The sequence below is a fragment of the Aphelocoma coerulescens genome, chromosome 10 (genome assembly GCF_041296385.1).
Source record: "Aphelocoma coerulescens isolate FSJ_1873_10779 chromosome 10, UR_Acoe_1.0, whole genome shotgun sequence".
Classification (NCBI taxonomy): domain Eukaryota; kingdom Metazoa; phylum Chordata; class Aves; order Passeriformes; family Corvidae; genus Aphelocoma; species Aphelocoma coerulescens.
Genome location: NC_091024.1, coordinates 5,360,692 through 5,378,913, shown reverse-complemented (window position 1 = coordinate 5,378,913; position 18,222 = coordinate 5,360,692). Strand labels below are relative to the sequence as shown.

The following is an 18,222-nucleotide window of genomic DNA, read 5'->3' as shown; positions in this document are numbered from 1 at the left end:
AGCATTTGTCTATTTGAAGTTTGCCTTTAACACATTTTTCTGCTCACTGTGGTTCTGCAGTCTGTATTCCTCCTCTAGCTGTGAGGAGTCTTTCCCACTTTTAGAAATAAATCCTGTATTCTGCTCTTGGCATTTAGCTTTTTTTCTGCACCTCTCTGTCTCTGCCAGATATTACTGATGGTGACGCAGAAGAAACGGATATTAATGTCACAGAGAAAGCTGCCTTCCAGATCCGACAGTTTCAGGTGAGTACCACTGTGTGCTGCAAGTGTTCCAAAGCCTTTGGGATTCTGGCAGGAAACACTGCTAGCTCTCTGTTGCTTGACCACAGGGCTGAGTATGTGATAGCAACTGTGGCAGTGATTCACTAGCAGTTCAGCAAGGTTTCTGATCCCTAAGGAAAGCTTCTTCAGGGTGCCCTGCAGAGCTGGGTGGAAGTGCATGTGTATTTACAGAACTCTCAGTTCTTCAGTGCAGCATAAACTTACCTGAGTATTCTAAAAGTCACACTGACCATGTGCAGGCCTGTATGTAAGCACTCCTAACAAAAATCAGCACTTGTTCTTGAGAAGAGTCCTCTTTTTGTACTCCCTGTCATTCTCCTTGCTGCTGATCCCTTTATCTGCCACAGCTTCTGGTTATTTGCTTCTGCAACACGTGTTCACACTCAGGGACTGTTTTCCTTCCCATGACCAGAGGTCCCTGGTGAACCAACTCAGCAGTGCTGAAGATGACTTCAACGCCAAGGAAACGCAGTCACTCATCACCGTTCTCTCCACGTTGTCCAAACTCCTGGATCCGGCCTCCCAGCAGGTGCTCCTCAGCCTTCATGTGGTGGCTGGGATGCATGTCATAGCCATATGTGTGGGAAGGAGATTATCAGATGGGGCTGGCATCTGTGGGCTCTGACATGTGTGTCCTGCCTCCTCCCACAGACCCCACCAGGTCAAAGGGACAGTTTTGTTACACTGGGAAGGGTTCTCCTGTCACACACCTGCAAGGACACTTTAGAGGCAGTTGCCTTGCCATCCCACTCCTGCACATTCTGATCCTGCTTTTGGACACCTGAATGATTTGTTTTCCTGAGCAGGGACTCCTAACATGGCCTAGTTGTGGTATGGCCTCCACATGGGAATAGAGGCAAAAAAGGCCAGCAGACTTGTGTCCAGTCCAAACTGGCTGAGTGCCTAATTCCTTCCACGCAAGGAGTCATTTTCTAAAGTGCCCCAATTTTACAAGCTAGGAACTGCACTAACTGTGCCAGAAGTCTGGAGTCATCATTTACCTTAAATTAAATGGAGCTGTTACTCTGTCCAGGGGAATGTATAGCCATTACCCTGTCCTGGGTCTCAGCTTTTGACCTGTTAGTAGGCTAAGTGTCCCTTGTGGAACTTCACAGATCATGGCTGGGTGCTCTACTCATCTTCCTTTGCTGTGATCCGTTGTCTTAAATTTTTGTTACTATTTTGTGCTTTGAATTCTGTTTCAAACTCATGATATCTTTTCTCCTCTTAAATAGTTCCTTCAGTTCCTGACTTGGACAGTCAAAGTTTGCAAAGAAAATGCTCTTGGTAAGTAAGCTTTGAGGAGCATGTTTAGATGTGATGTGTCAGGTCTGATATTAGACCCTTACATGCTCTGCTGGGGTCTGTCCTGGTTTTACCTCTGTCAAGATAGATTCAGGTCCCATTCTGTGGCAGATTGCTACAACATTGTGATTATAAGCACAAGTATTAGGGAAGGAACTCCATCTCTAAATCTTTTAGCATTTCTGAAGGAAAGGAAGCCATTCACTTGACTTTTCTCCCTTGTTATTTAGGCTCAGATTGGGATCTCTGGAAAGACAGTACTCTTGCCAGGGTTCGTATTGCACTTCCTCAGTGCTTTTGGTCACCATTTTTCCACGATCCAAGAGCTCCAGTGTGCCATACTTGCCTTTGCACTCTCACATGGGATGCCTGATGTTTTAAATCCCACTTTTAGGTGGATTTTTGATAGCTGCGGTATTTTGATAGGATTTTCACCTACTGTTAAATCCATACTGAATCTGAGACTTCCCCTCACTGGATATCTGATGTTCCTAAGTAGCTAGGCAAGCACTGCACCTGGCAGTGTGTTATTTTCTCTTCCCTACAGAGGATATTTCTTGCTGCAAGGGTTTGCTGTCTCTGCTCTTCAGTGTCCACGTTCTCTACAAGAGCCCTGTCGGTCTCCTGCGGGAACTTGCACAAGACATCCACGCCTGCCTGGGAGACATAGATCAGGTATGATGCAGGAGTAGCTGAGCTCTTCATCACACAGTGCTGTCAGGTTTGAGTGCATCTCTGATGCAAACTATGTGACAGCAGTTAAAGTTTTACTCACCAGAATTTGTTTTCTCTCCTCTGCTCAGGACATAGAAGTGGAGGGCCGCTGCCATTTCGCCGTAGTGAATGCCAAGACTGCAGCCCCCACTGTCTGTGTGAGTCAGAACAGACACCTGCAGTGTCCAGAGCTACTGTGCTCAGAGCAGCTTGCAGGTTCCTGTTGTGCCAAACTCCTCCAAAAACCTGTTTTGTTATTGGTTTCTGTCTCAGCTGCTGGTTCTGGGTCAGGTGGATAAGGTCCTTGAAGAGGTGGATTGGCTTATCAAGAAACTCACCAGTCTGGGGTCAGACACATCAGGTAATGAAAGTGGTCCAGTTCTTACTGTTACACCTTTGTCAAAAACCGATGAAGACAGCAAAAAGATATTTGAGGATTTTGAGATAGCATCATCTGAGGGCAGGTTAAACTCTGCCTTGAGCTGGTTCTACATGAACAAAGTGAGATAAGGGTGTTCTCACAAAATCCCTCCATTATTATTATTTTCCCCTTGCCCCACTGGGGCTTTATACACCAGACACAAAGATGGGCTTTTGTGCCTCCCACCTGCACAACTGGATTCATTAGACACACATTCACCAGATACTCATCTCTTTCTTCTAGAAGACTCCTCTCAGGCATCAAATCAAAATCAGGCTCTGGAGAAAGGTGTAATTCTGCAGCTGGGAACTCTGCTGACAGTCTATCATGAGCTGGTGCAGACTGCACTCCCAGCAGGGAGCTGTGTGGACACACTGCTGAGAAGCCTCAGCAAGACATACGCAATTCTCACCTCCCTCATCAAACACGTGAGTGTGCTCTGCTGACAGCAGGCTGCCTCTGAGCTAAAAACCTTCTCCCCATCTGCTGCAGCAAGCTCACAGTGACCCCTGGCAGCAGTTAGGGTTGGGACTGGGCTGTTGGTCCCTTGCAGGAGTTGAGCCCTTGTTCTGTTGGCTTTCATGCCCTCAATTTTATGACCTTTCTGAGCAGTGATAGTTGTACCAGTGGAGATAAAAGGAAAGCTTCTCTCCAGCTGAATTTGGCTTTGCATGGCTTGGAGTTGCTGTTTCCAGCGTGTCCTGTGGGTTCCTCCACACAACTGTGTGCACAATGAAGGGCACTCACAGTGTTCTCACAGTGCTCACCACTCCTGCCCTTGCCACTCATTCCCTTTCCCTGAAGCAGAACCTGGAGGAACCTGGGCCATGAAACACAGGCCTGTGGAGCTCCTTTGATACGAGGTGGTGACTGCCCCAGAGCTCTCCTCTCACAGCTCTGGATTGCAGACATGGCACCTTGGATGTAGCAAGCCACTGGGGAGGATAGTTGTGCAAATCCTGCCAATCCTGCCCTCCCCACTGTGCCATTGTATGAGCTCTGCCTGGATACAGGATGGGAACAGCACACCTAGAAGGAACTCGTGTTTTCCTTGCAGTACATCCAGGCTTGCCGCAGCACCTCAAGTACGATTCCAGGAAGACTGGAAAAGCTGGTGAGTGTGAGCAAATTTCTGGGGAAATGGCTCATTGCCCTGAGTTAGGAGTAACACCAGCCTCTCTCTCTGCTCCTTTGCAGGTCAAGCTCTCAGGTTCCCATCTGACCCCACAGTGTTACTCATTCATTACTTACGTACAGGTAAGGCCTAAATTAACTGGCAGAATCACAGCCAGTCTATCTGGTGCTGAGTGGTGTATCAGCTTCAGTACATGGGCACCCTTGGGGATTATTCATCTTTTTGACATGACCTGAGTTTCTTACAGTTCAAGCTTTACTTTGTCAAATATAGTATAAGACATTTCAGCACCATTGAGACTGAGCATGCTGATTTCTGCTTGAGCAGGGAGGGAGCTGGGTTTTTGCTGGTTTTTTTCCCCTCTGTTCATGTGGGGTTTTTTTTTTCGATGAGATTAATACTGCTGTTAACCACAATGGCAAATAAAGGTCAACAGCACTGCAGTCATCACAGTGTGAAGCAATGTGGGTGCCAAAGACTGCGGTGCTGAAGCTGGGATTTATCTGCCTGGAGAGGAACTGGGTACTTGTGTGAGGACCACAGGAATTGTACAACATACTGGGGAAGGTGTTGGGGTGTGCAGAGCTATCACTGCTGGGGACTTCTCACACATTCACATTTCTGAATGTGTGAATTATGAAATCAGTTTTTCTTTCCTTATTTTTTTTTTTGAGATCATCCCAAATTCCACCCTTGTATCATTACCTTTCTGTTACCTAGCTGGTAATGCTGTTAGCTGGCCAGAGCAAGGACTTCTCTGGCCTTTCTTGGCTGGCATTTCTTCCCTGCTTACCCTCTAATGACACATCTTTTGGCATCCTCCTTCAGAACATCCACAGTGAGAGCTTAAGCTTTTTAGAAGAGAAGAAAAAGAAGAAGAAAGAGGATGAAGCTGCTGCAGTCTCCACAGTCATGGTAAGACTGACTCACTCCATTAGAACATGGGCTGTATTTGCAGGATTGTACCTCGAGGCTTGTGGTACCTGGTGGCTTCTTACAGATCACCAGACAATTTGTCATTTGGGCCTTTAAGTGAAAATCAAATTTAATCTACTGTAACTTCAGAGAAAAGTCTAAAAAAGCACAAACAAACAATGCAACCAAAAAAAAAAAACATAACAAAAGGGCCATCTTCACTAAATGGATCTTAAAATCTCATGGACATGAAACAAAGGTCAATCTGGATAGTTGCCTTGTCTGGTATTTTTGCCATTTGGGGTAAGCTATGAAATTACAGATATGGGCTAATTTATTGGAACCAATATTGCATCCTCTTTAAGTGTTTCTTAATTTTATCAGTACATTTAAAGATGAAAGAAGGAATGGATTCCACTCAAGTAAGGCAGTTGAAAACAACTGGATTATTTGTTTGGGAGCAAGTGAACAGGCTGGCAGGTTCCTGGTCCTTGATGTCCTTTGTCTCTGCTCCCAGACAGCATTTCCTCTGTCTCTTCAGCTGTCCCAGACATTCCTGTGATGTTAAGGGTTTAAAAGCCACAAGCATGATCTGCCTAGCTCTTCCCTGAGTGTATGGGAATGGGCTGAAATGCTGCATGTCCTTTACCCCTCTGTCACCATGGGGAACGAGCACCAGTGGTGGTGAATAAGCAGGACAACAATGTGGTGAAATGTCAGGGTGCTCCTTGCCTGGATGGCCTGTGCTTGTGATGCCTTGGGGGAGCTGGAGCAGAGGAGCTGCTGGCAGGGATATCAGGGCTGTGGGCTGCAGGCAGAGCACAAAACAATGCACAGCAGAGCCTCACTGCAGAACCATCCTGGGAGTCAGTTTAAAACTAGTGACAAAGCTGGCAAGGCTTGCTGGGGCAGCACTGGTACAGAGCAAAGCTGCTGAAGACTCTTCACTAAACTGGGAATGTTATGGTCTTCCATGTCAGGCTACAGTGCCACTGTTCCCTCCCAAATCTGACCCATCTCACTCCTCTCTGCATTTCAGGCCAAGGTGCTTCGGGAGACCAAGCCAATCCCAAACCTGATTTTTGCAATTGAGCAGTATGAGAAGTTCCTTATCCACCTCTCCAAGAAGTCAAAGGTAATGTAAAGCAGACATCTTCTGTAATTAGGAAGGTGTAAGGACCTTTCAGCCCTTGCCCGTGCTCCTGGCCCAACACTGCTGAATTGTTGCCACACTGATGCCAGCCCATGTCCACATCAGTCCTGCCTGTGACCTGTGGTTTCTGGTGGAGCAGGAACACGCACACCTCGTGCCAGCTTTCCTCGCTCTCTCCCGGTCTGTGTCGTGAAATGTACCACAACAAGGTCCTACATGAGAGTGAGAGTAACTGGCAATCACTTGGCTTTTAGGAAGATGTAAATGGGCCCCTGCACTGCATGGGGCAGGTGCTTTTTCACCCACTTCGTGCTTCAATCCTGCGTTATTACTGTGAGAGACTCTCCCAGTGCTGTGCAAAGGACTAGACAGGGTAGAACACTAAGCTAAGATGCTCATGGCTTCATGTTTTCCCTGCCTGTTTCCCCCTTGGTTGCTGCAGGTGAACCTGATGCAGTACATGAAGTTAAGCACCTCCCGGGATTTCCGCATCAACGCGTCCGTGCTGGACAGTGCCCTGCAGGAGCGCAGCTCGGAGGATGCTGAGAACGAGCCACACAATGACCAGGTCAGAATTCATTTAGCTGCTTTTACTGATAGGTATCCTCCTCTTTAGAAGCCAGCTGTATCTGTGAGTTGTGCAGGAATGTGTGAAGTTAGGACAGCTTGTTTTCCCTGGGTTAGCTCTCACTTTAATACTAAGCTGATAGGAAGGAGTGAACAGTTTATCTCAGAACACCCCCTACACCCCAACCCTCTGCCTTGAGTGGCCTTTTATTTTCATGTACCAGCTCTGTGTCCCTAGTCTTGGGGAAGTGAAACTGTTCTTAGGCCTTGTTCTTTGCCTCAGAAAGCAGAGAGGTCTATCAGCATTACACATGAGGATCTACTGCCTGGCCAGGATCAGACCTTTGCAGAATGATGCAAAGTGGTTTTGTATACAGGTTTTTGTAGATAAAGACCTGGCAGGGCAAATTCTGCAAGGCATCATTCTCAGAGCCATCTCTACTAGGTAGTGCTAGTGACAGCAGTGCCACCTGTGCTGGCTAAGAAAAATAAACAGTTTACTCTGCTGATTGTCCAGGTTTTTATTGGTGCTTCTGTCCATATTTTCCTGAGTGTTTCAACAAGCCAAAACCCAGGACAGAGTCCCTGTTCTGTGCCACTGGTAGCCTGTGGTCTAAGCATGAATTAGGAAGGTGGGTGGTCCATGGGGAAAGTCTCAGTGGCTGACAGGAGTTCCATTTCAGGTCCTTATGTTAGGGAGGAAAAAAAAGCTAAATCCTGTTCTGTACACCTGGCTTCTTGCTCTAGGTAAACACTCCTTAGACTACTCACACAAAAACAATCACACTCTGATGCTGCTCTCTCCCTCCCCTCTCCAGAGCAGCACAGCGGAGCAGACAGATGAGAACCAGGAACCCAAAAAGAAGAGACAGAGAAAAAAATAAATGGGGGTTGCTGCTGCTGCCTCCTCTCACAGTGCCTGTTCCATGGTGGACTCGCCTTGGTCGCAGGCTGCAGATCCAGAGATGATGGTTTATTGCTTCTCTTGCCAAATACTTATGACTTCTTCCCTTGAGTCCATGGGACTGACTCTGGCCCCTGTCTCAGGTTTCACAGCTGGCTGCTGCCATCAGAAGTGCCTCTGCTATTCAAATGTGCTGCTACAAGATCTTCCCCAGGAACATCCCTTCTTACAGCAAAAAGGAAAGGGAGCCACTGGGATCAGTCCCTGCCAAAAGATCTGCTTCTGAAAGGACAGTGAGGCTTTGGCACGCTGTCTGGAGAATTGTCCTGGCACTCTGGTGTCGTCACTGCTTCTCCAGCGAACCTTTGGTTATTTCAATTATCTGATATATATCCAGTGCTTCCCCTGGAACACAAGGGGACAGTCAGTTCCCTGCAGGACACTCAGACTGTGCAACGTAAGACAGCGATGCTTGGGATTTGCTTTAGTTCAGAGCATGTAGCACAGAAAGCCCTAAATTTATTCAAACTTCTGTTTTGGGTCGTGGTGACAGTGAAGGAACCAGCAGCAGTAGGAAGCTGGGAACGTGTGCTGTTCTGCCTTGGAGCTGAAGCTGCTGTGTGCAGCTCCTGAGCAGCGAGAGGCCACAGCTTCCTCTGCCCAGGCTGGTTTTGACACTGGTTTTTGCTGTTACGTTTTTGCTGAGCCTGATTGCGATGCACTTGTTTAATTTGCCTTGTTCTTGGTGAAAAGTGCCCTTTTTGCCTACAGAGCACAAATCCTGTTTCTGAAAGCACCCTTTGCCTGTAAGACTCTTAATAAAGGGTACTTAAGGGCGGAGCATCTGATGTGTGCAGTGACTGAGAGAACAAATCTGAGGGCAGGTTCTTCCCTTATCTGGGAAAGAGCTGCTGCACAGTGAGGAGGAGCTGCTTTCCCAGCCACGAGTTAAATGTTTGCTTGCAGCAATTAGAGGGTTACATTGAGTGCAGACAGGGATGACTTGAGGCCCTGGGACTGCTGAGAAAGCACCCAGCAACACCACTGCAGTTCTCTGAAAAGAGCTGTGCTGGGCTAAGGGAGAGCAGGGAAGGAGGGAAAGGAATGAAGGATGGAAAGATTTGGGTCTGCAGGGCAAAATAGCCAAGGTTGTTGAGGGTGCATCCTTTCAGAGAAGGAGAAGTTAAATTTGGGTTGTGTTGAAAGTGCACAGGAGGGCTCCACTGAGGGGCACAAAGCAAACATAGCATGGGAGAACAGAGCCAGGCCTGGCTCATCACTGTCACAAATACTTGGAAGCAGCAGCACAAACTGCTCGAGGCCTGAGGAAAGAGGGGCAGGCTCCAGCACGGTGGTTGCCCCGCAGGTCAGATGATGGGTCAGGAACCAAGGGGCTTATGAGGTGCCTCAGCTGAACAGAGGGGCCCTCAGGGAATGACTACTTAGGCCAAGTGCTCTGCTTAAGCTGGGAAGGCTCACACAGGGACAATTACAGGGGGCAGCTTGCACAGACACCGCTCACCTTGAGGGATGCCGTACTTCTCCATCCCCGTGGGATTTGATGGCGTCACACAGTTCATGGTCACCTCTTTCCTTAAGCACTGGTCAATGTCCACCGCACTGAAGAAAGCCACTGACTGTGGCAGATCCTGCAGGCCCAGCTTGTAGGCAAACATGCACCTGGAGAACAAGAAAGCAGGTGGGACGGTGCTGGACATCACCCTTGGCCTGGTCACACTCAGTTCTGACCAGCCAGTTTCACCAAACACTGGCCAGACACCCCTCACAAGGTACTCTGCACCCACATCACTCGGCAGGTGGGGGACAAGATGTTTTCTAAGTCCTGGGTAGCAAGAGAGTCAAGTATTGCTAAAGTGGGCATGGGAGGAACAGTAACGGTGCCTCCTTGGAAGTAATGGAGCCTCCTGGGGAGAAGGGAAGAATCCAGCCCCTCACTGCTGGCTAATCCTCTCTGGCAGGCAGAGCAGATGCGGGATTTTCCCAGCAGGAAGCCCTGTGCTCGCAGGAGCCGGCACAAAGGCAGGAACGTCAGGGTGCCTGTCCCCGCTGCGGCTGCAGAAAGGCTGTTTGCAGCATCCCTGCCTCCACACGGGAGAAACAGCTCACCTTGGCCAGCTCTCGTGTAACCAAATACCCCACGGTGCTGGGAGGGGGATTTGGCAAAGCTGCCTGTGCCACAGCTGGATCAACAGGAGCCCTTTGAGGTCAGGAGCTTTCTAGGCTGAGCTTAGTTTTGCATGGGGCAGGGAAGCAGCAGGAACACCCCAAGAATGCTGTGGGAGGGGCGACAGTGCTGGTGCTCACAACAGAGATGAGCCGTGCCCCTTGCTGTCCCCTGAAGGCAGCAGGGGACTAGGGATGGGACAGGTTCAGGCTCCCAGCTCCTCAACCAAGCCCAAAGGCTGCTGCCATGTGACAGCTGCAGACCTGAAAGGAGCAGGAGGCGATTCACTTGCATCCCAGCAGAGCCAATGAATGGCCCCATCACTGCAGGAGCCAGAAGCTGATGATATCCCCCTCTTGCCAGTATATTATCCCTGGAAATCAAAGCCGAGGTTCATTTATAGCCACCTGAGTCACACATGAAGGAACTGCAGCCTCCAGTGCTGCTAACTTGCCCTGAGCAGAAGAAAACTGCTCTGTATCAGCTTGCTGTCGGCAAAGCCAACTCCAGCCCCTGGGGCTTGCCTGTCCCTCTCCAGAGTCACTGCTGCCCCTCCCCAGGAGACACCAGAGCCATCACATCTCACCTTGTGAGGAGGTTGGTGATCTGCAGGGCCAGGGCTGCCCGGTAGCGATCCTGGTGCTGCACCAGGTACCGCACCTCGTCGTGGATGCTGATGCAGAAGCGCCCCTTGATGTCAAACTCCTCAAAGAGCCACTTCATGGCAACGAGCATGAGGTGCAGGTAGTCAACAGCCGAGCTCTGCACCACCCAGTTCACTCTGCTGGTCACAAACTGGTGAAAGGAGACACAGATGGACAGTAAGAGAGCGCTGCAGTCAAGGGCACGGTACCCTTACAGGACAGTTCCTGGGAGAAATCTCTTAAACTCAGGGTGCTTGAGTTTTCTTGATGGCATGGAGATAAAGGAATAGTGGGTTTCCTGAATGGCTACAAGAGCCTAGTGGGTCTCCAGCAATCTAAGAGGGGCTGAACATCAGGTACTTATTTTGGAGGAGTAAAGCCAAAATCTCAGCAGCCCAGAGCTACATCCTTACCTCCCCCTTGACCATGGCAGGCTCCAGGGCCCTACTGATGTGACAGCCCAGCACTGGGGTCTGTGGGGAGGGGGATAAGGCAATGCTTTCCAGCTTGTTGAACATCTCAGACTCGGTGCCTCCAACCCACACTCGGTGCTCCACCACATTCCACTTCCCCTTCCGGGACCTGTGGGGCAGAGGGGAGATTTGCTCGAAGTGTGGGAGTGGGCTGCAGGTCCCCATTTGAGATCCTCAAACACTCCCTCTTGGTTTGGGGGCAGCAGGATGAGACCCTGCTAATTGTTCACTGGGAGAGTGGGTGAGGCTGAGACCCCCCAGATCAAACCTCCCTGGCCCAGCAGGAAGGGTGGACCAAGACTATCCAGCCCCATCTGCCTTCTCTGCCCACTGCCCATCGGGCTGCAGCCCTCTCCACATCCCAATGCCACACAGCCGTGCAGGGTCAGCCCATCTCACCTCTTCACGGCTTCTCTCTGGAGCCGCTGGACATCCTGGGCCGACACCGATCCATCCTCCGCCCTGTCCACAGCCAAGTCCAGCTTCGCCACCAGCCACTCCCCCTCCTCAGAGAGATGAAACCTGGAGGGGAGAGCCAGTAACCCATCTCCCGTGGCACACTGCCAGCAGCCGGGTCCCCGCTGTCCCCGGGCAGCACCCACCTGCGGATGCCCTTGGTGACGGCGTACATCTGCTGCGCCTTCTCGCGCGCCTGCTGCTGCGTCAGCCGGTGGTTGAACTGCATCAGCAGCCGCTCGGCAAAGGGCTGCCCCGCCCCGTAGATGCGCCCGTAGTTGAATACCTTGGCGTGCTCCCGGCTGATGCCCACGGTGGCGGCCGTCTTGCTGTGCAGGTCCGTGGCGTTGCTCTTCTTGCCCTGCAGAGTCATCCAGCCGAAGGCCGTGCAGCCTGCGGGAGCGCAGCGGAGGTTGGGCACCACGCGGGATCAGGACTGGGATCCGGGGGATCGCCGCCCTGGCCGGCAAAGCCGCTCCCCCGCGGCGCAGCCCCGGCTCACCGTGCATGCCGGCGAACTGCGCCTCGCCGAGCACGGCGGCGATCCAGAGCTCCTGGGAATCCACGTCTGCTCCCACCAGGGAGTAGCCGGGTGGCACCTGGACCATGGCTTTCAGCTCACTGCCCACCCGGTCGGCCTGCAGGACACGATGCTCAGCTCAGCACATCCCTCTCCTCCTCCATGGCACAGGAGCAGCCTTCCTCCTACAGCCACAGTGTGCTGGCACAGCACTCCCCGTGCTCCTAAGTTTTGTTTCTCAATGTCAAAACCGGGTTTAACCCATGTTGGAGCATCACCCACTCGGTTACTCCAGCACAGAAGAAGGGGAGCTTGAGAAAGGACAGAAACTGGTACTTTCTTTCCCTTTCACCACATCCTCAAGCTCCAGAGCCTCTGCCAACTCCTTCCCCTCTCCCACAGCAAAGCACATCAACAAGAGCACCCCAGCACTGGCCCTGCCACCCCAAATCCCAGCATCCATATCCAACTCCTATTCCAACCCAAGCAGCTCCCATCAGTCCAAAACACAGAGGCAGCCCCAAAACACCCCTGGCAAGGATCCAAGCATGGCCATACCCGGGCGTTGCTGGCTGTCAGCCAGGTGGGCTCCACTGCTCGGCGGGTGACAGTGCCTGCAGTCACCACCTGCGGCAGGATGGCTCCGTAACTGTCCTCTTCATTATAGTCAGGATGCCTGGGACAGAGGCAAGAATGAGCATCATCCTGCAAGAGCCCTCCTGGCGCGGGGTAAAGGGAACAACAGTCCAGGTTTGGATCATTCCGCCCCGTACCTGGTCACCACACGAGGCAGCTCCCCTTTCTTCAGCCACACCACCATCTGGGAACTGGGAGGACACATGGCAGGTGAGATGCTGAGCTCCCCTGTGCATCCACACAAACTCCCCTGTCTCAACACAGCCTCCACCTGCAGGGGTGTCACCATGAAAGCAGCTGCTCACCTGATCCGCTTGTGAGCGTTCCTCCAAAACGAGATCATTTTGTTAATCTCGAGGGCTCTTGTCCCGTGGGTGCGGCCCACAGCAGCCCGCAGGGTGCCGTCCTCCATCTGGGGCAGGAAATCCTTGGCAAAAGGGCTTCCCACGTTGTTGTCGTTCCCATCCTTTAGCAGCAGAAGAGGTGTCAGGGCTCAGCAAGCCACCACGCCACATCAGCAAAGCTCTGTGCATCCTCCTGTCCCAGCTACAGAGATGGACTTCCCCCACCCAACCCCACGGGATGAGATCACGTGGGTCCCAGCAGCACTGTGGGGACAGGAAGAGCCCCAGGAGCCCCAGCTTGCCTTGTGAGGCAGCTTGAAGAACCAGCACCCAGGGATGTTGACATCGTTGTAGGGACCATTGCCATGGTGGAACGAGGGCTGGCTCCTCATCTCTGGCTGCTTGCTCAGCTCTTCCATCTCCTCCTGCGACGAGCAAAGTGAAGCAATGCCAGGAACATTTTCAGGCATGGCAGGAGGGGGAAATCAAGGAAAGAGAGACCAATCCACCACCCCATTCCACAGGAAACCCCTCCTTACCAGCACCAGGCTCTGGTCTGCTTTGCTCATTTTCTCCTCTGGATCCACCTCAATCTGGCTCAGCTCTTCCATCTGCGGCAGAGAGGAACCGTGGGAGAAACCAGATCAAACACCAATCCTCCAGTAACCCTTATTAAAGGGAATTTCTTACTCGGAGCTGCACACAGGGCTGGTTACTGCATGCACTCAGGAAGAAGCACAGCCGCACCCCTCCCTCCCACCAGGGAACCCTCCATCCCTTCCTTCACCTTCTGCCACATTGTGCTGCTGTCCATCACCAGCTCGTCCTCTACAGCAGACTCCAGCCTCGGGGGCTGCTCCTTGCCCTTCTCCAGGCAGTGCTGCCTGTACAGGTCCTCAATCACCCTGGCAGAGGAGAGGGCAGGGCTGATGCATCCACAACAGGGCCTAAGGCTCTGGGGCAGCTCCTGGGCACAGTGCCAGGGCTCCAGGGAGCTCCCACAGATATCCCCATGGGGCAGCTCCCAGCCCAGCACCCCATTACATCCCCTCACCTGTGTGGGCAGGAGGGGCCATCGGTCTCTAGAGGGGCTGCTGGCAAATTGTCCTGCCGTCCTGGCACCAGGTATCCCCAGCCATGTTTTTCCGAGTAATGGAGGGGGAAGCCATCCCAGGCCAGGCGCATCAGCTTCGGGGTCACCCTCATCTGCAGGCTGATGAGGCTGGGGCCAGGCACCCACCCCTCCTCCTCCAGGCGTGGGCACAGCTTGCGGTACCAGCTGGGGAGCAGCAGGGATGGGTCAGAGAGTGCAGGGCAAGCCCTGGGGACACCCAGGGTCCCCAACTCACCCTGGGTGGCCTGGCAGGTGCTGGAGTCTCTTGGGTTGCAGTGCAACTGTCTCCTTCAGGCGCTCCAGACAGAGCTGGCTCGCAGGGACTTTCAGCTCCTCATCCTCACTGGGGGGACCAGGGTCTGGTGGGGCAAGAAGGACTGTCTGGCAAAGGGTCCTCTGTGCCACCCTTCTGGGGACAGGGACATCAAACCACTCCCCCACCACATGCAGCTGCATGGGACACAGGCCAGCAGTGATTTACCCTGCAGCTCCAACAAACTTTGTCCCTTTGTCTGGGCACTCCTGGGGAGGCAGCCCTGGAGCATCCCTCCTCCCCAGGGATCACCTGTGCTCACCCTCCTGCCACTCCTGCGCTGACTCTTCTGCATCCATTGCTGCCAGGGAGACCTGGCTGTTCCCATCCTGACCTTTCTTCTTCTTCTTCTTCCCTGGATTCTTCTTTTGCTTAAACTCCTGTGTGTCCCACTCAAGATCCCAGAGCCAAGGGTCGTCCTTGTACCTGATGACACACGGTTGTCACACCACAGCTTTGCTTCTGTCCCCCACACCCACCCACAGCCCCCCAGGGACCACTTGGTGCCTGAGCTCCTTCCAGCAGGACCTGCAGCCCCAGCCCATGGCACCTGTGCTCGTGCAGCAGCTGGCAGGCATCGTTGGCCAGGTTCATCAGGGACTTCTTCATCTCCTTCTGCAGATCCTCGTAAATGCCCTGAGCATCATTCAGGTACCTCTTCCAATTCCCATTGACTGGCAGGTAGGACACTCCCATCTCCAGCATCCCTGCAAATGTCACAGGGTGGGGGCACCTGGGCCCCAAAGCAGCAAAGAATTAGGTATCTGCCAGAGAGGATTTGCCCTGGAACCACCAGACTACAATAGATACGAATGTGTCTTCATCTAGAGTTTCCCAGCCTCACACAAACCTCGATGCTCTTCCCCTAAACTGTAATGATCTCTGTATCTTCTGCCTGCCCTGTGCAACAACCCCAAAACTGTATAGCTCCAGGCTGCCTCAGGAAGCCTGCTCACCTTCCCCAGCCACTGTGCTGCTGTTTATTCCTGCTCACCTACACAGGAGGGGTCTGAAGTCCCTCCCGAAAAGAGGTTCAGGACACCCTAAGGACAAGAGGAGCCACATCTCATGTCCAGAGGGACTGTGACCCTCCCCACTGCCCACCAAGCCCACAGCCACCTGGCCAATGCCAGCCAGAATTTGGCAGCTCTCACCTCTCCATGAACAGTGGCAGCTGCTCTTGAAACACCTCATGGGTAGCCTGGACATCACGGGCACAGTATGACATCAGGTCCTGAGGACAGCAGCAGGTGAGAGCAGGCAAAGCAGCCACCCCTCTGCCAGCACAGGGCAAGGCATGGGGGCTGCAGGAGCACAGAGCAGGTCACAGCCCCATGCACACACAAAGCTGCAAGAGAGGGCAGCAAAATAGAAACTACCCCAGCAGCTACTACCACCCTGCTCCCCTCTCCAGCTCCTGCTGCCTGTCAGGATGGTGGAATGGCACCTGGAAGTGACTCCTGACGTCAGCCATGGTGCCCTTCACAAAGGTCTCCCGTGCCTCCTTCTGCAGCGGCTCCCCCCCGACGTAGAGTGCATGCACATCGGCCAGGTTGTTGATGCTGCTGACGTGCACCCAGTCCCACGAGGTGATCTGTGGACAACAGGGGGGTCAGGCAGTGTGGGAGGAGGACCAGCTGCAGCCAAGATCAGGAGGAGTAGAGGATGCTGCTGTTCCAGTTTAAACCAAGGCCACCTTATCTGAAATGTGCTGCGAGAGCTTCACTCAGCAGAGCTGCTCCAACAGCTCCCACTCTGCCAGTACAAGAGCAAACAGCCCCATCACAGGAGCACACGGTCCCCTGCCACCCACACTGCTGCCAGCAGCTCAGCTCCCTCACTCACTGCTGGCCCCTCTGTCTTGCTGCGTGTTTTCTTCATGTGCTCCTTGACCTGCTGCAGCCCCTTCCTCTTGCCGTGCTTGGCAGCCATCCAGAGGCTGCGCTGGAAGCCTGTCAGCCCCGAGATGGCCATGTGCATGCTCATGGTGTCCAGGAAACGCATCTTGGAGCCCTGGGACACAACACAGTGGGAGAAAAGTGAGGGTTTGGGATATGCTGGAGGAGCTGCAATTCCTCTGCTCAAGCTGCTTTTGCTAAGGGAAACTTTGCCTCCCACACTCCCCTTTTGAGAACCAAAAGCATGCCCAGTGCAGGCTGTCAGCTACTCAAAGGCTCCTGCCACCTCCCCAGCTGTCACCCTGCAGCCTCCAGCAGCCTTACAGGATGCAGGAACATTTTCCTCTAAAGGGATCCAACCTCAACCTGCTCTGCAGAACAAGGTGAACACAAACCTGGGGTACCTGTGCAGAACAGCATCTATCAAAATAACCCTCAAGACCCAATGCAAATGATTGTGTGGGTAAGGAATTGCAGCTGCCAGTACAAAGCAAAGGCTCAATGGATTACCTGGATAAAGTACTGCTCCTTGATGAACGCCCGGTCGAAGGCCACATTGTGTCCCACCACCACTCTCTCCATCCAGTCCTGCTTGCTGGCACAGCTGGCACCTGCTGGGCTCTCCAGGGGAATGAGGTCAGCCAGGGTGAGGTGGCTGGACCAGGAGTAACGCTGCTCCAGCAGTCGCCTGCTGCACCACGAGTACCTGTGGGGGACATGTGGCACCGGCAGCTGTCACAAACAGAGCACCTGCAGTGCCATGGGGCGCTGAGCAGGACCCCACCTGTGGGAGGGAGCTGACCCACCCTGGGGAGCGCTGCACTTGCCAAGCAGTACACACATCCCACATTCCAGAGCCACGCTTTGGGGCTTTGTTGTGTCTTTCCTGCAAGCCAGCAGTGGATTGCAGGAAGAGGCTCCGCTCAGGAGCATCCCCATCCTTCTCAAAACTGCCTCCTCCCCACCCCTGCTGTGACCCCAGCGTCGCTGCTGGCACGGCATCTCACCAGGCGTGCGGCGAGACCGCCACGGCCAGCGTCGGGCACTGGCCATCAGCCACGCACACCTCCACATCCAACACCAGCGCCCGCTCCTCGGGGAAGTCGACAGCCTCCACTCGCCCATCGGGGCCGTAGCGGGTCCAGCCCAGCTTCCACGCCCACTGCTCGGGCAGCGGGGGCAGCTCGCAGCGCAGCAGCTCGTTGGCCGCCTCCAGGTAGGGCAAGCTCTGCTTCTGCGCCAGGAGGCGAAAGTGCTCGTCGATGTTGTCCCCGTACATGCGGGGCAGCTGCAGGTCCACGTCGGGCAGCGTGGAGGTCTCCTTGCCCCACAGCTCGTGGCGCTGCAGGTGCTCCACGCTCCGCTGGACCTCCTCCGCCGAGTAGCGCACCCGGGCGCCCCGGAAGATCTGCTCGTGGAGGGTCCTGGACAGCATCTGGATGTTGAGGGGGTTCATGCGCCGCTGGCCCGCGGCCGGCTCCTGGCTCGGCTCCTGCGGCAGCGGGCTGCTGGCCGAGGAGCTGGAGTGGCATCGCCGGGGCTGGGGGCTGCATCCCCTCAGCGAGCGCACCCAGGGCACGCGTCTCATCGCCATCCCTGCTCCGGGACGTGCCCCAGCACGGGCAGCTGGAGCTGCGGGCGGAGAAAAGGCGAGGGGTGAGCTCAGCACCGGCCACCACCCCCGCCATGCACGCATTGTCCTGTACAGTCCCGCACCCCTCTGTACAGCCGTGCCCCCATGCAGCCGTGCCCCCCATAAACCTGTGTCCCCATACCGACGTTTTCCCCCACACAGCGGTGCCCCCAAACAGATGGTTTCCCCCATACCGGTGTTTTCCCCCACAAAGCCGTGCCCCCCATACAGATGTTGTTCCCCCACACAGATGTTATCCCCCGTACAGATGTGTTCCCCCGTACAGATGCTATCCCCCGCGCAGATGTTTTCCCCCATACATATGTTACCCCCCATACAGAAGCTATCCCCCATACAGATGTTATCCCCCATACAGATGTTATCCCCCGTGCAGATGCTATCCCCCGCGCAGATGTTTTCCCCCATACATATGTTACCCCCCATACAGAAGCTACCCCCCATACAGATGTTATCCCCCGTGCAGATGCTATCCCCGTACAGATGTTATCCCCCGTACAGATGTTTTCCCCCTCAGTTGCCCCCGGCTCCCACCTGGACCGGGCTGCAAGGGCCTGGACCGCCGGGCAGATCCAAATCCGGGCGCCCGG

General features: G+C 53.7%; 2 protein-coding genes across 3 annotated transcripts in view; one reads left to right on the top strand and one right to left on the bottom strand.

The window, feature by feature from the left end:
* Window positions 1–8,238, top strand: part of FANCI (FA complementation group I) — a 24,378-nt gene extending 16,140 nt beyond the window's left edge. Inside the window, exons 25-37 of one of the 2 annotated variants that reach the window (XM_069025548.1) lie at window positions 169–245; window positions 697–813; window positions 1,520–1,571; window positions 2,137–2,264; window positions 2,393–2,461; window positions 2,577–2,664; window positions 2,971–3,152; window positions 3,782–3,838; window positions 3,922–3,981; window positions 4,688–4,774; window positions 5,814–5,909; window positions 6,370–6,495; window positions 7,313–8,238. In XM_069025548.1, the coding sequence (XP_068881649.1) occupies window positions 169–245; window positions 697–813; window positions 1,520–1,571; window positions 2,137–2,264; window positions 2,393–2,461; window positions 2,577–2,664; window positions 2,971–3,152; window positions 3,782–3,838; window positions 3,922–3,981; window positions 4,688–4,774; window positions 5,814–5,909; window positions 6,370–6,495; window positions 7,313–7,378 (1,205 nt within the window). In that variant the 3' untranslated portion in view covers window positions 7,379–8,238. Of the gene's footprint in view, window positions 1–168; window positions 246–696; window positions 814–1,519; window positions 1,572–2,136; window positions 2,265–2,392; window positions 2,462–2,576; window positions 2,665–2,967; window positions 3,153–3,781; window positions 3,839–3,921; window positions 3,982–4,687; window positions 4,775–5,813; window positions 5,910–6,369; window positions 6,496–7,312 lie in introns of both variants that reach the window. The other variant, XM_069025547.1, reaches the window with a different exon arrangement.
* POLG (DNA polymerase gamma, catalytic subunit) lies at window positions 7,001–18,222 on the bottom strand. Its single transcript, XM_069025549.1, has 23 exons — window positions 18,167–18,222; window positions 16,989–17,613; window positions 16,492–16,687; window positions 15,929–16,096; window positions 15,531–15,677; window positions 15,238–15,317; window positions 14,634–14,816; window positions 14,346–14,509; window positions 14,006–14,129; window positions 13,711–13,935; window positions 13,444–13,561; window positions 13,196–13,267; window positions 12,959–13,081; window positions 12,618–12,778; window positions 12,450–12,503; window positions 12,235–12,352; window positions 11,659–11,794; window positions 11,303–11,549; window positions 11,100–11,222; window positions 10,641–10,809; window positions 10,170–10,378; window positions 8,921–9,078; window positions 7,001–7,803 (listed from the first exon to the last, which is right to left on the bottom strand). Exons 2-23 carry the CDS (start codon window positions 17,573–17,575, stop codon window positions 7,742–7,744), a joined length of 3,624 nt encoding a protein of 1,207 aa, XP_068881650.1. The 5' UTR covers window positions 17,576–17,613; window positions 18,167–18,222; the 3' UTR covers window positions 7,001–7,741.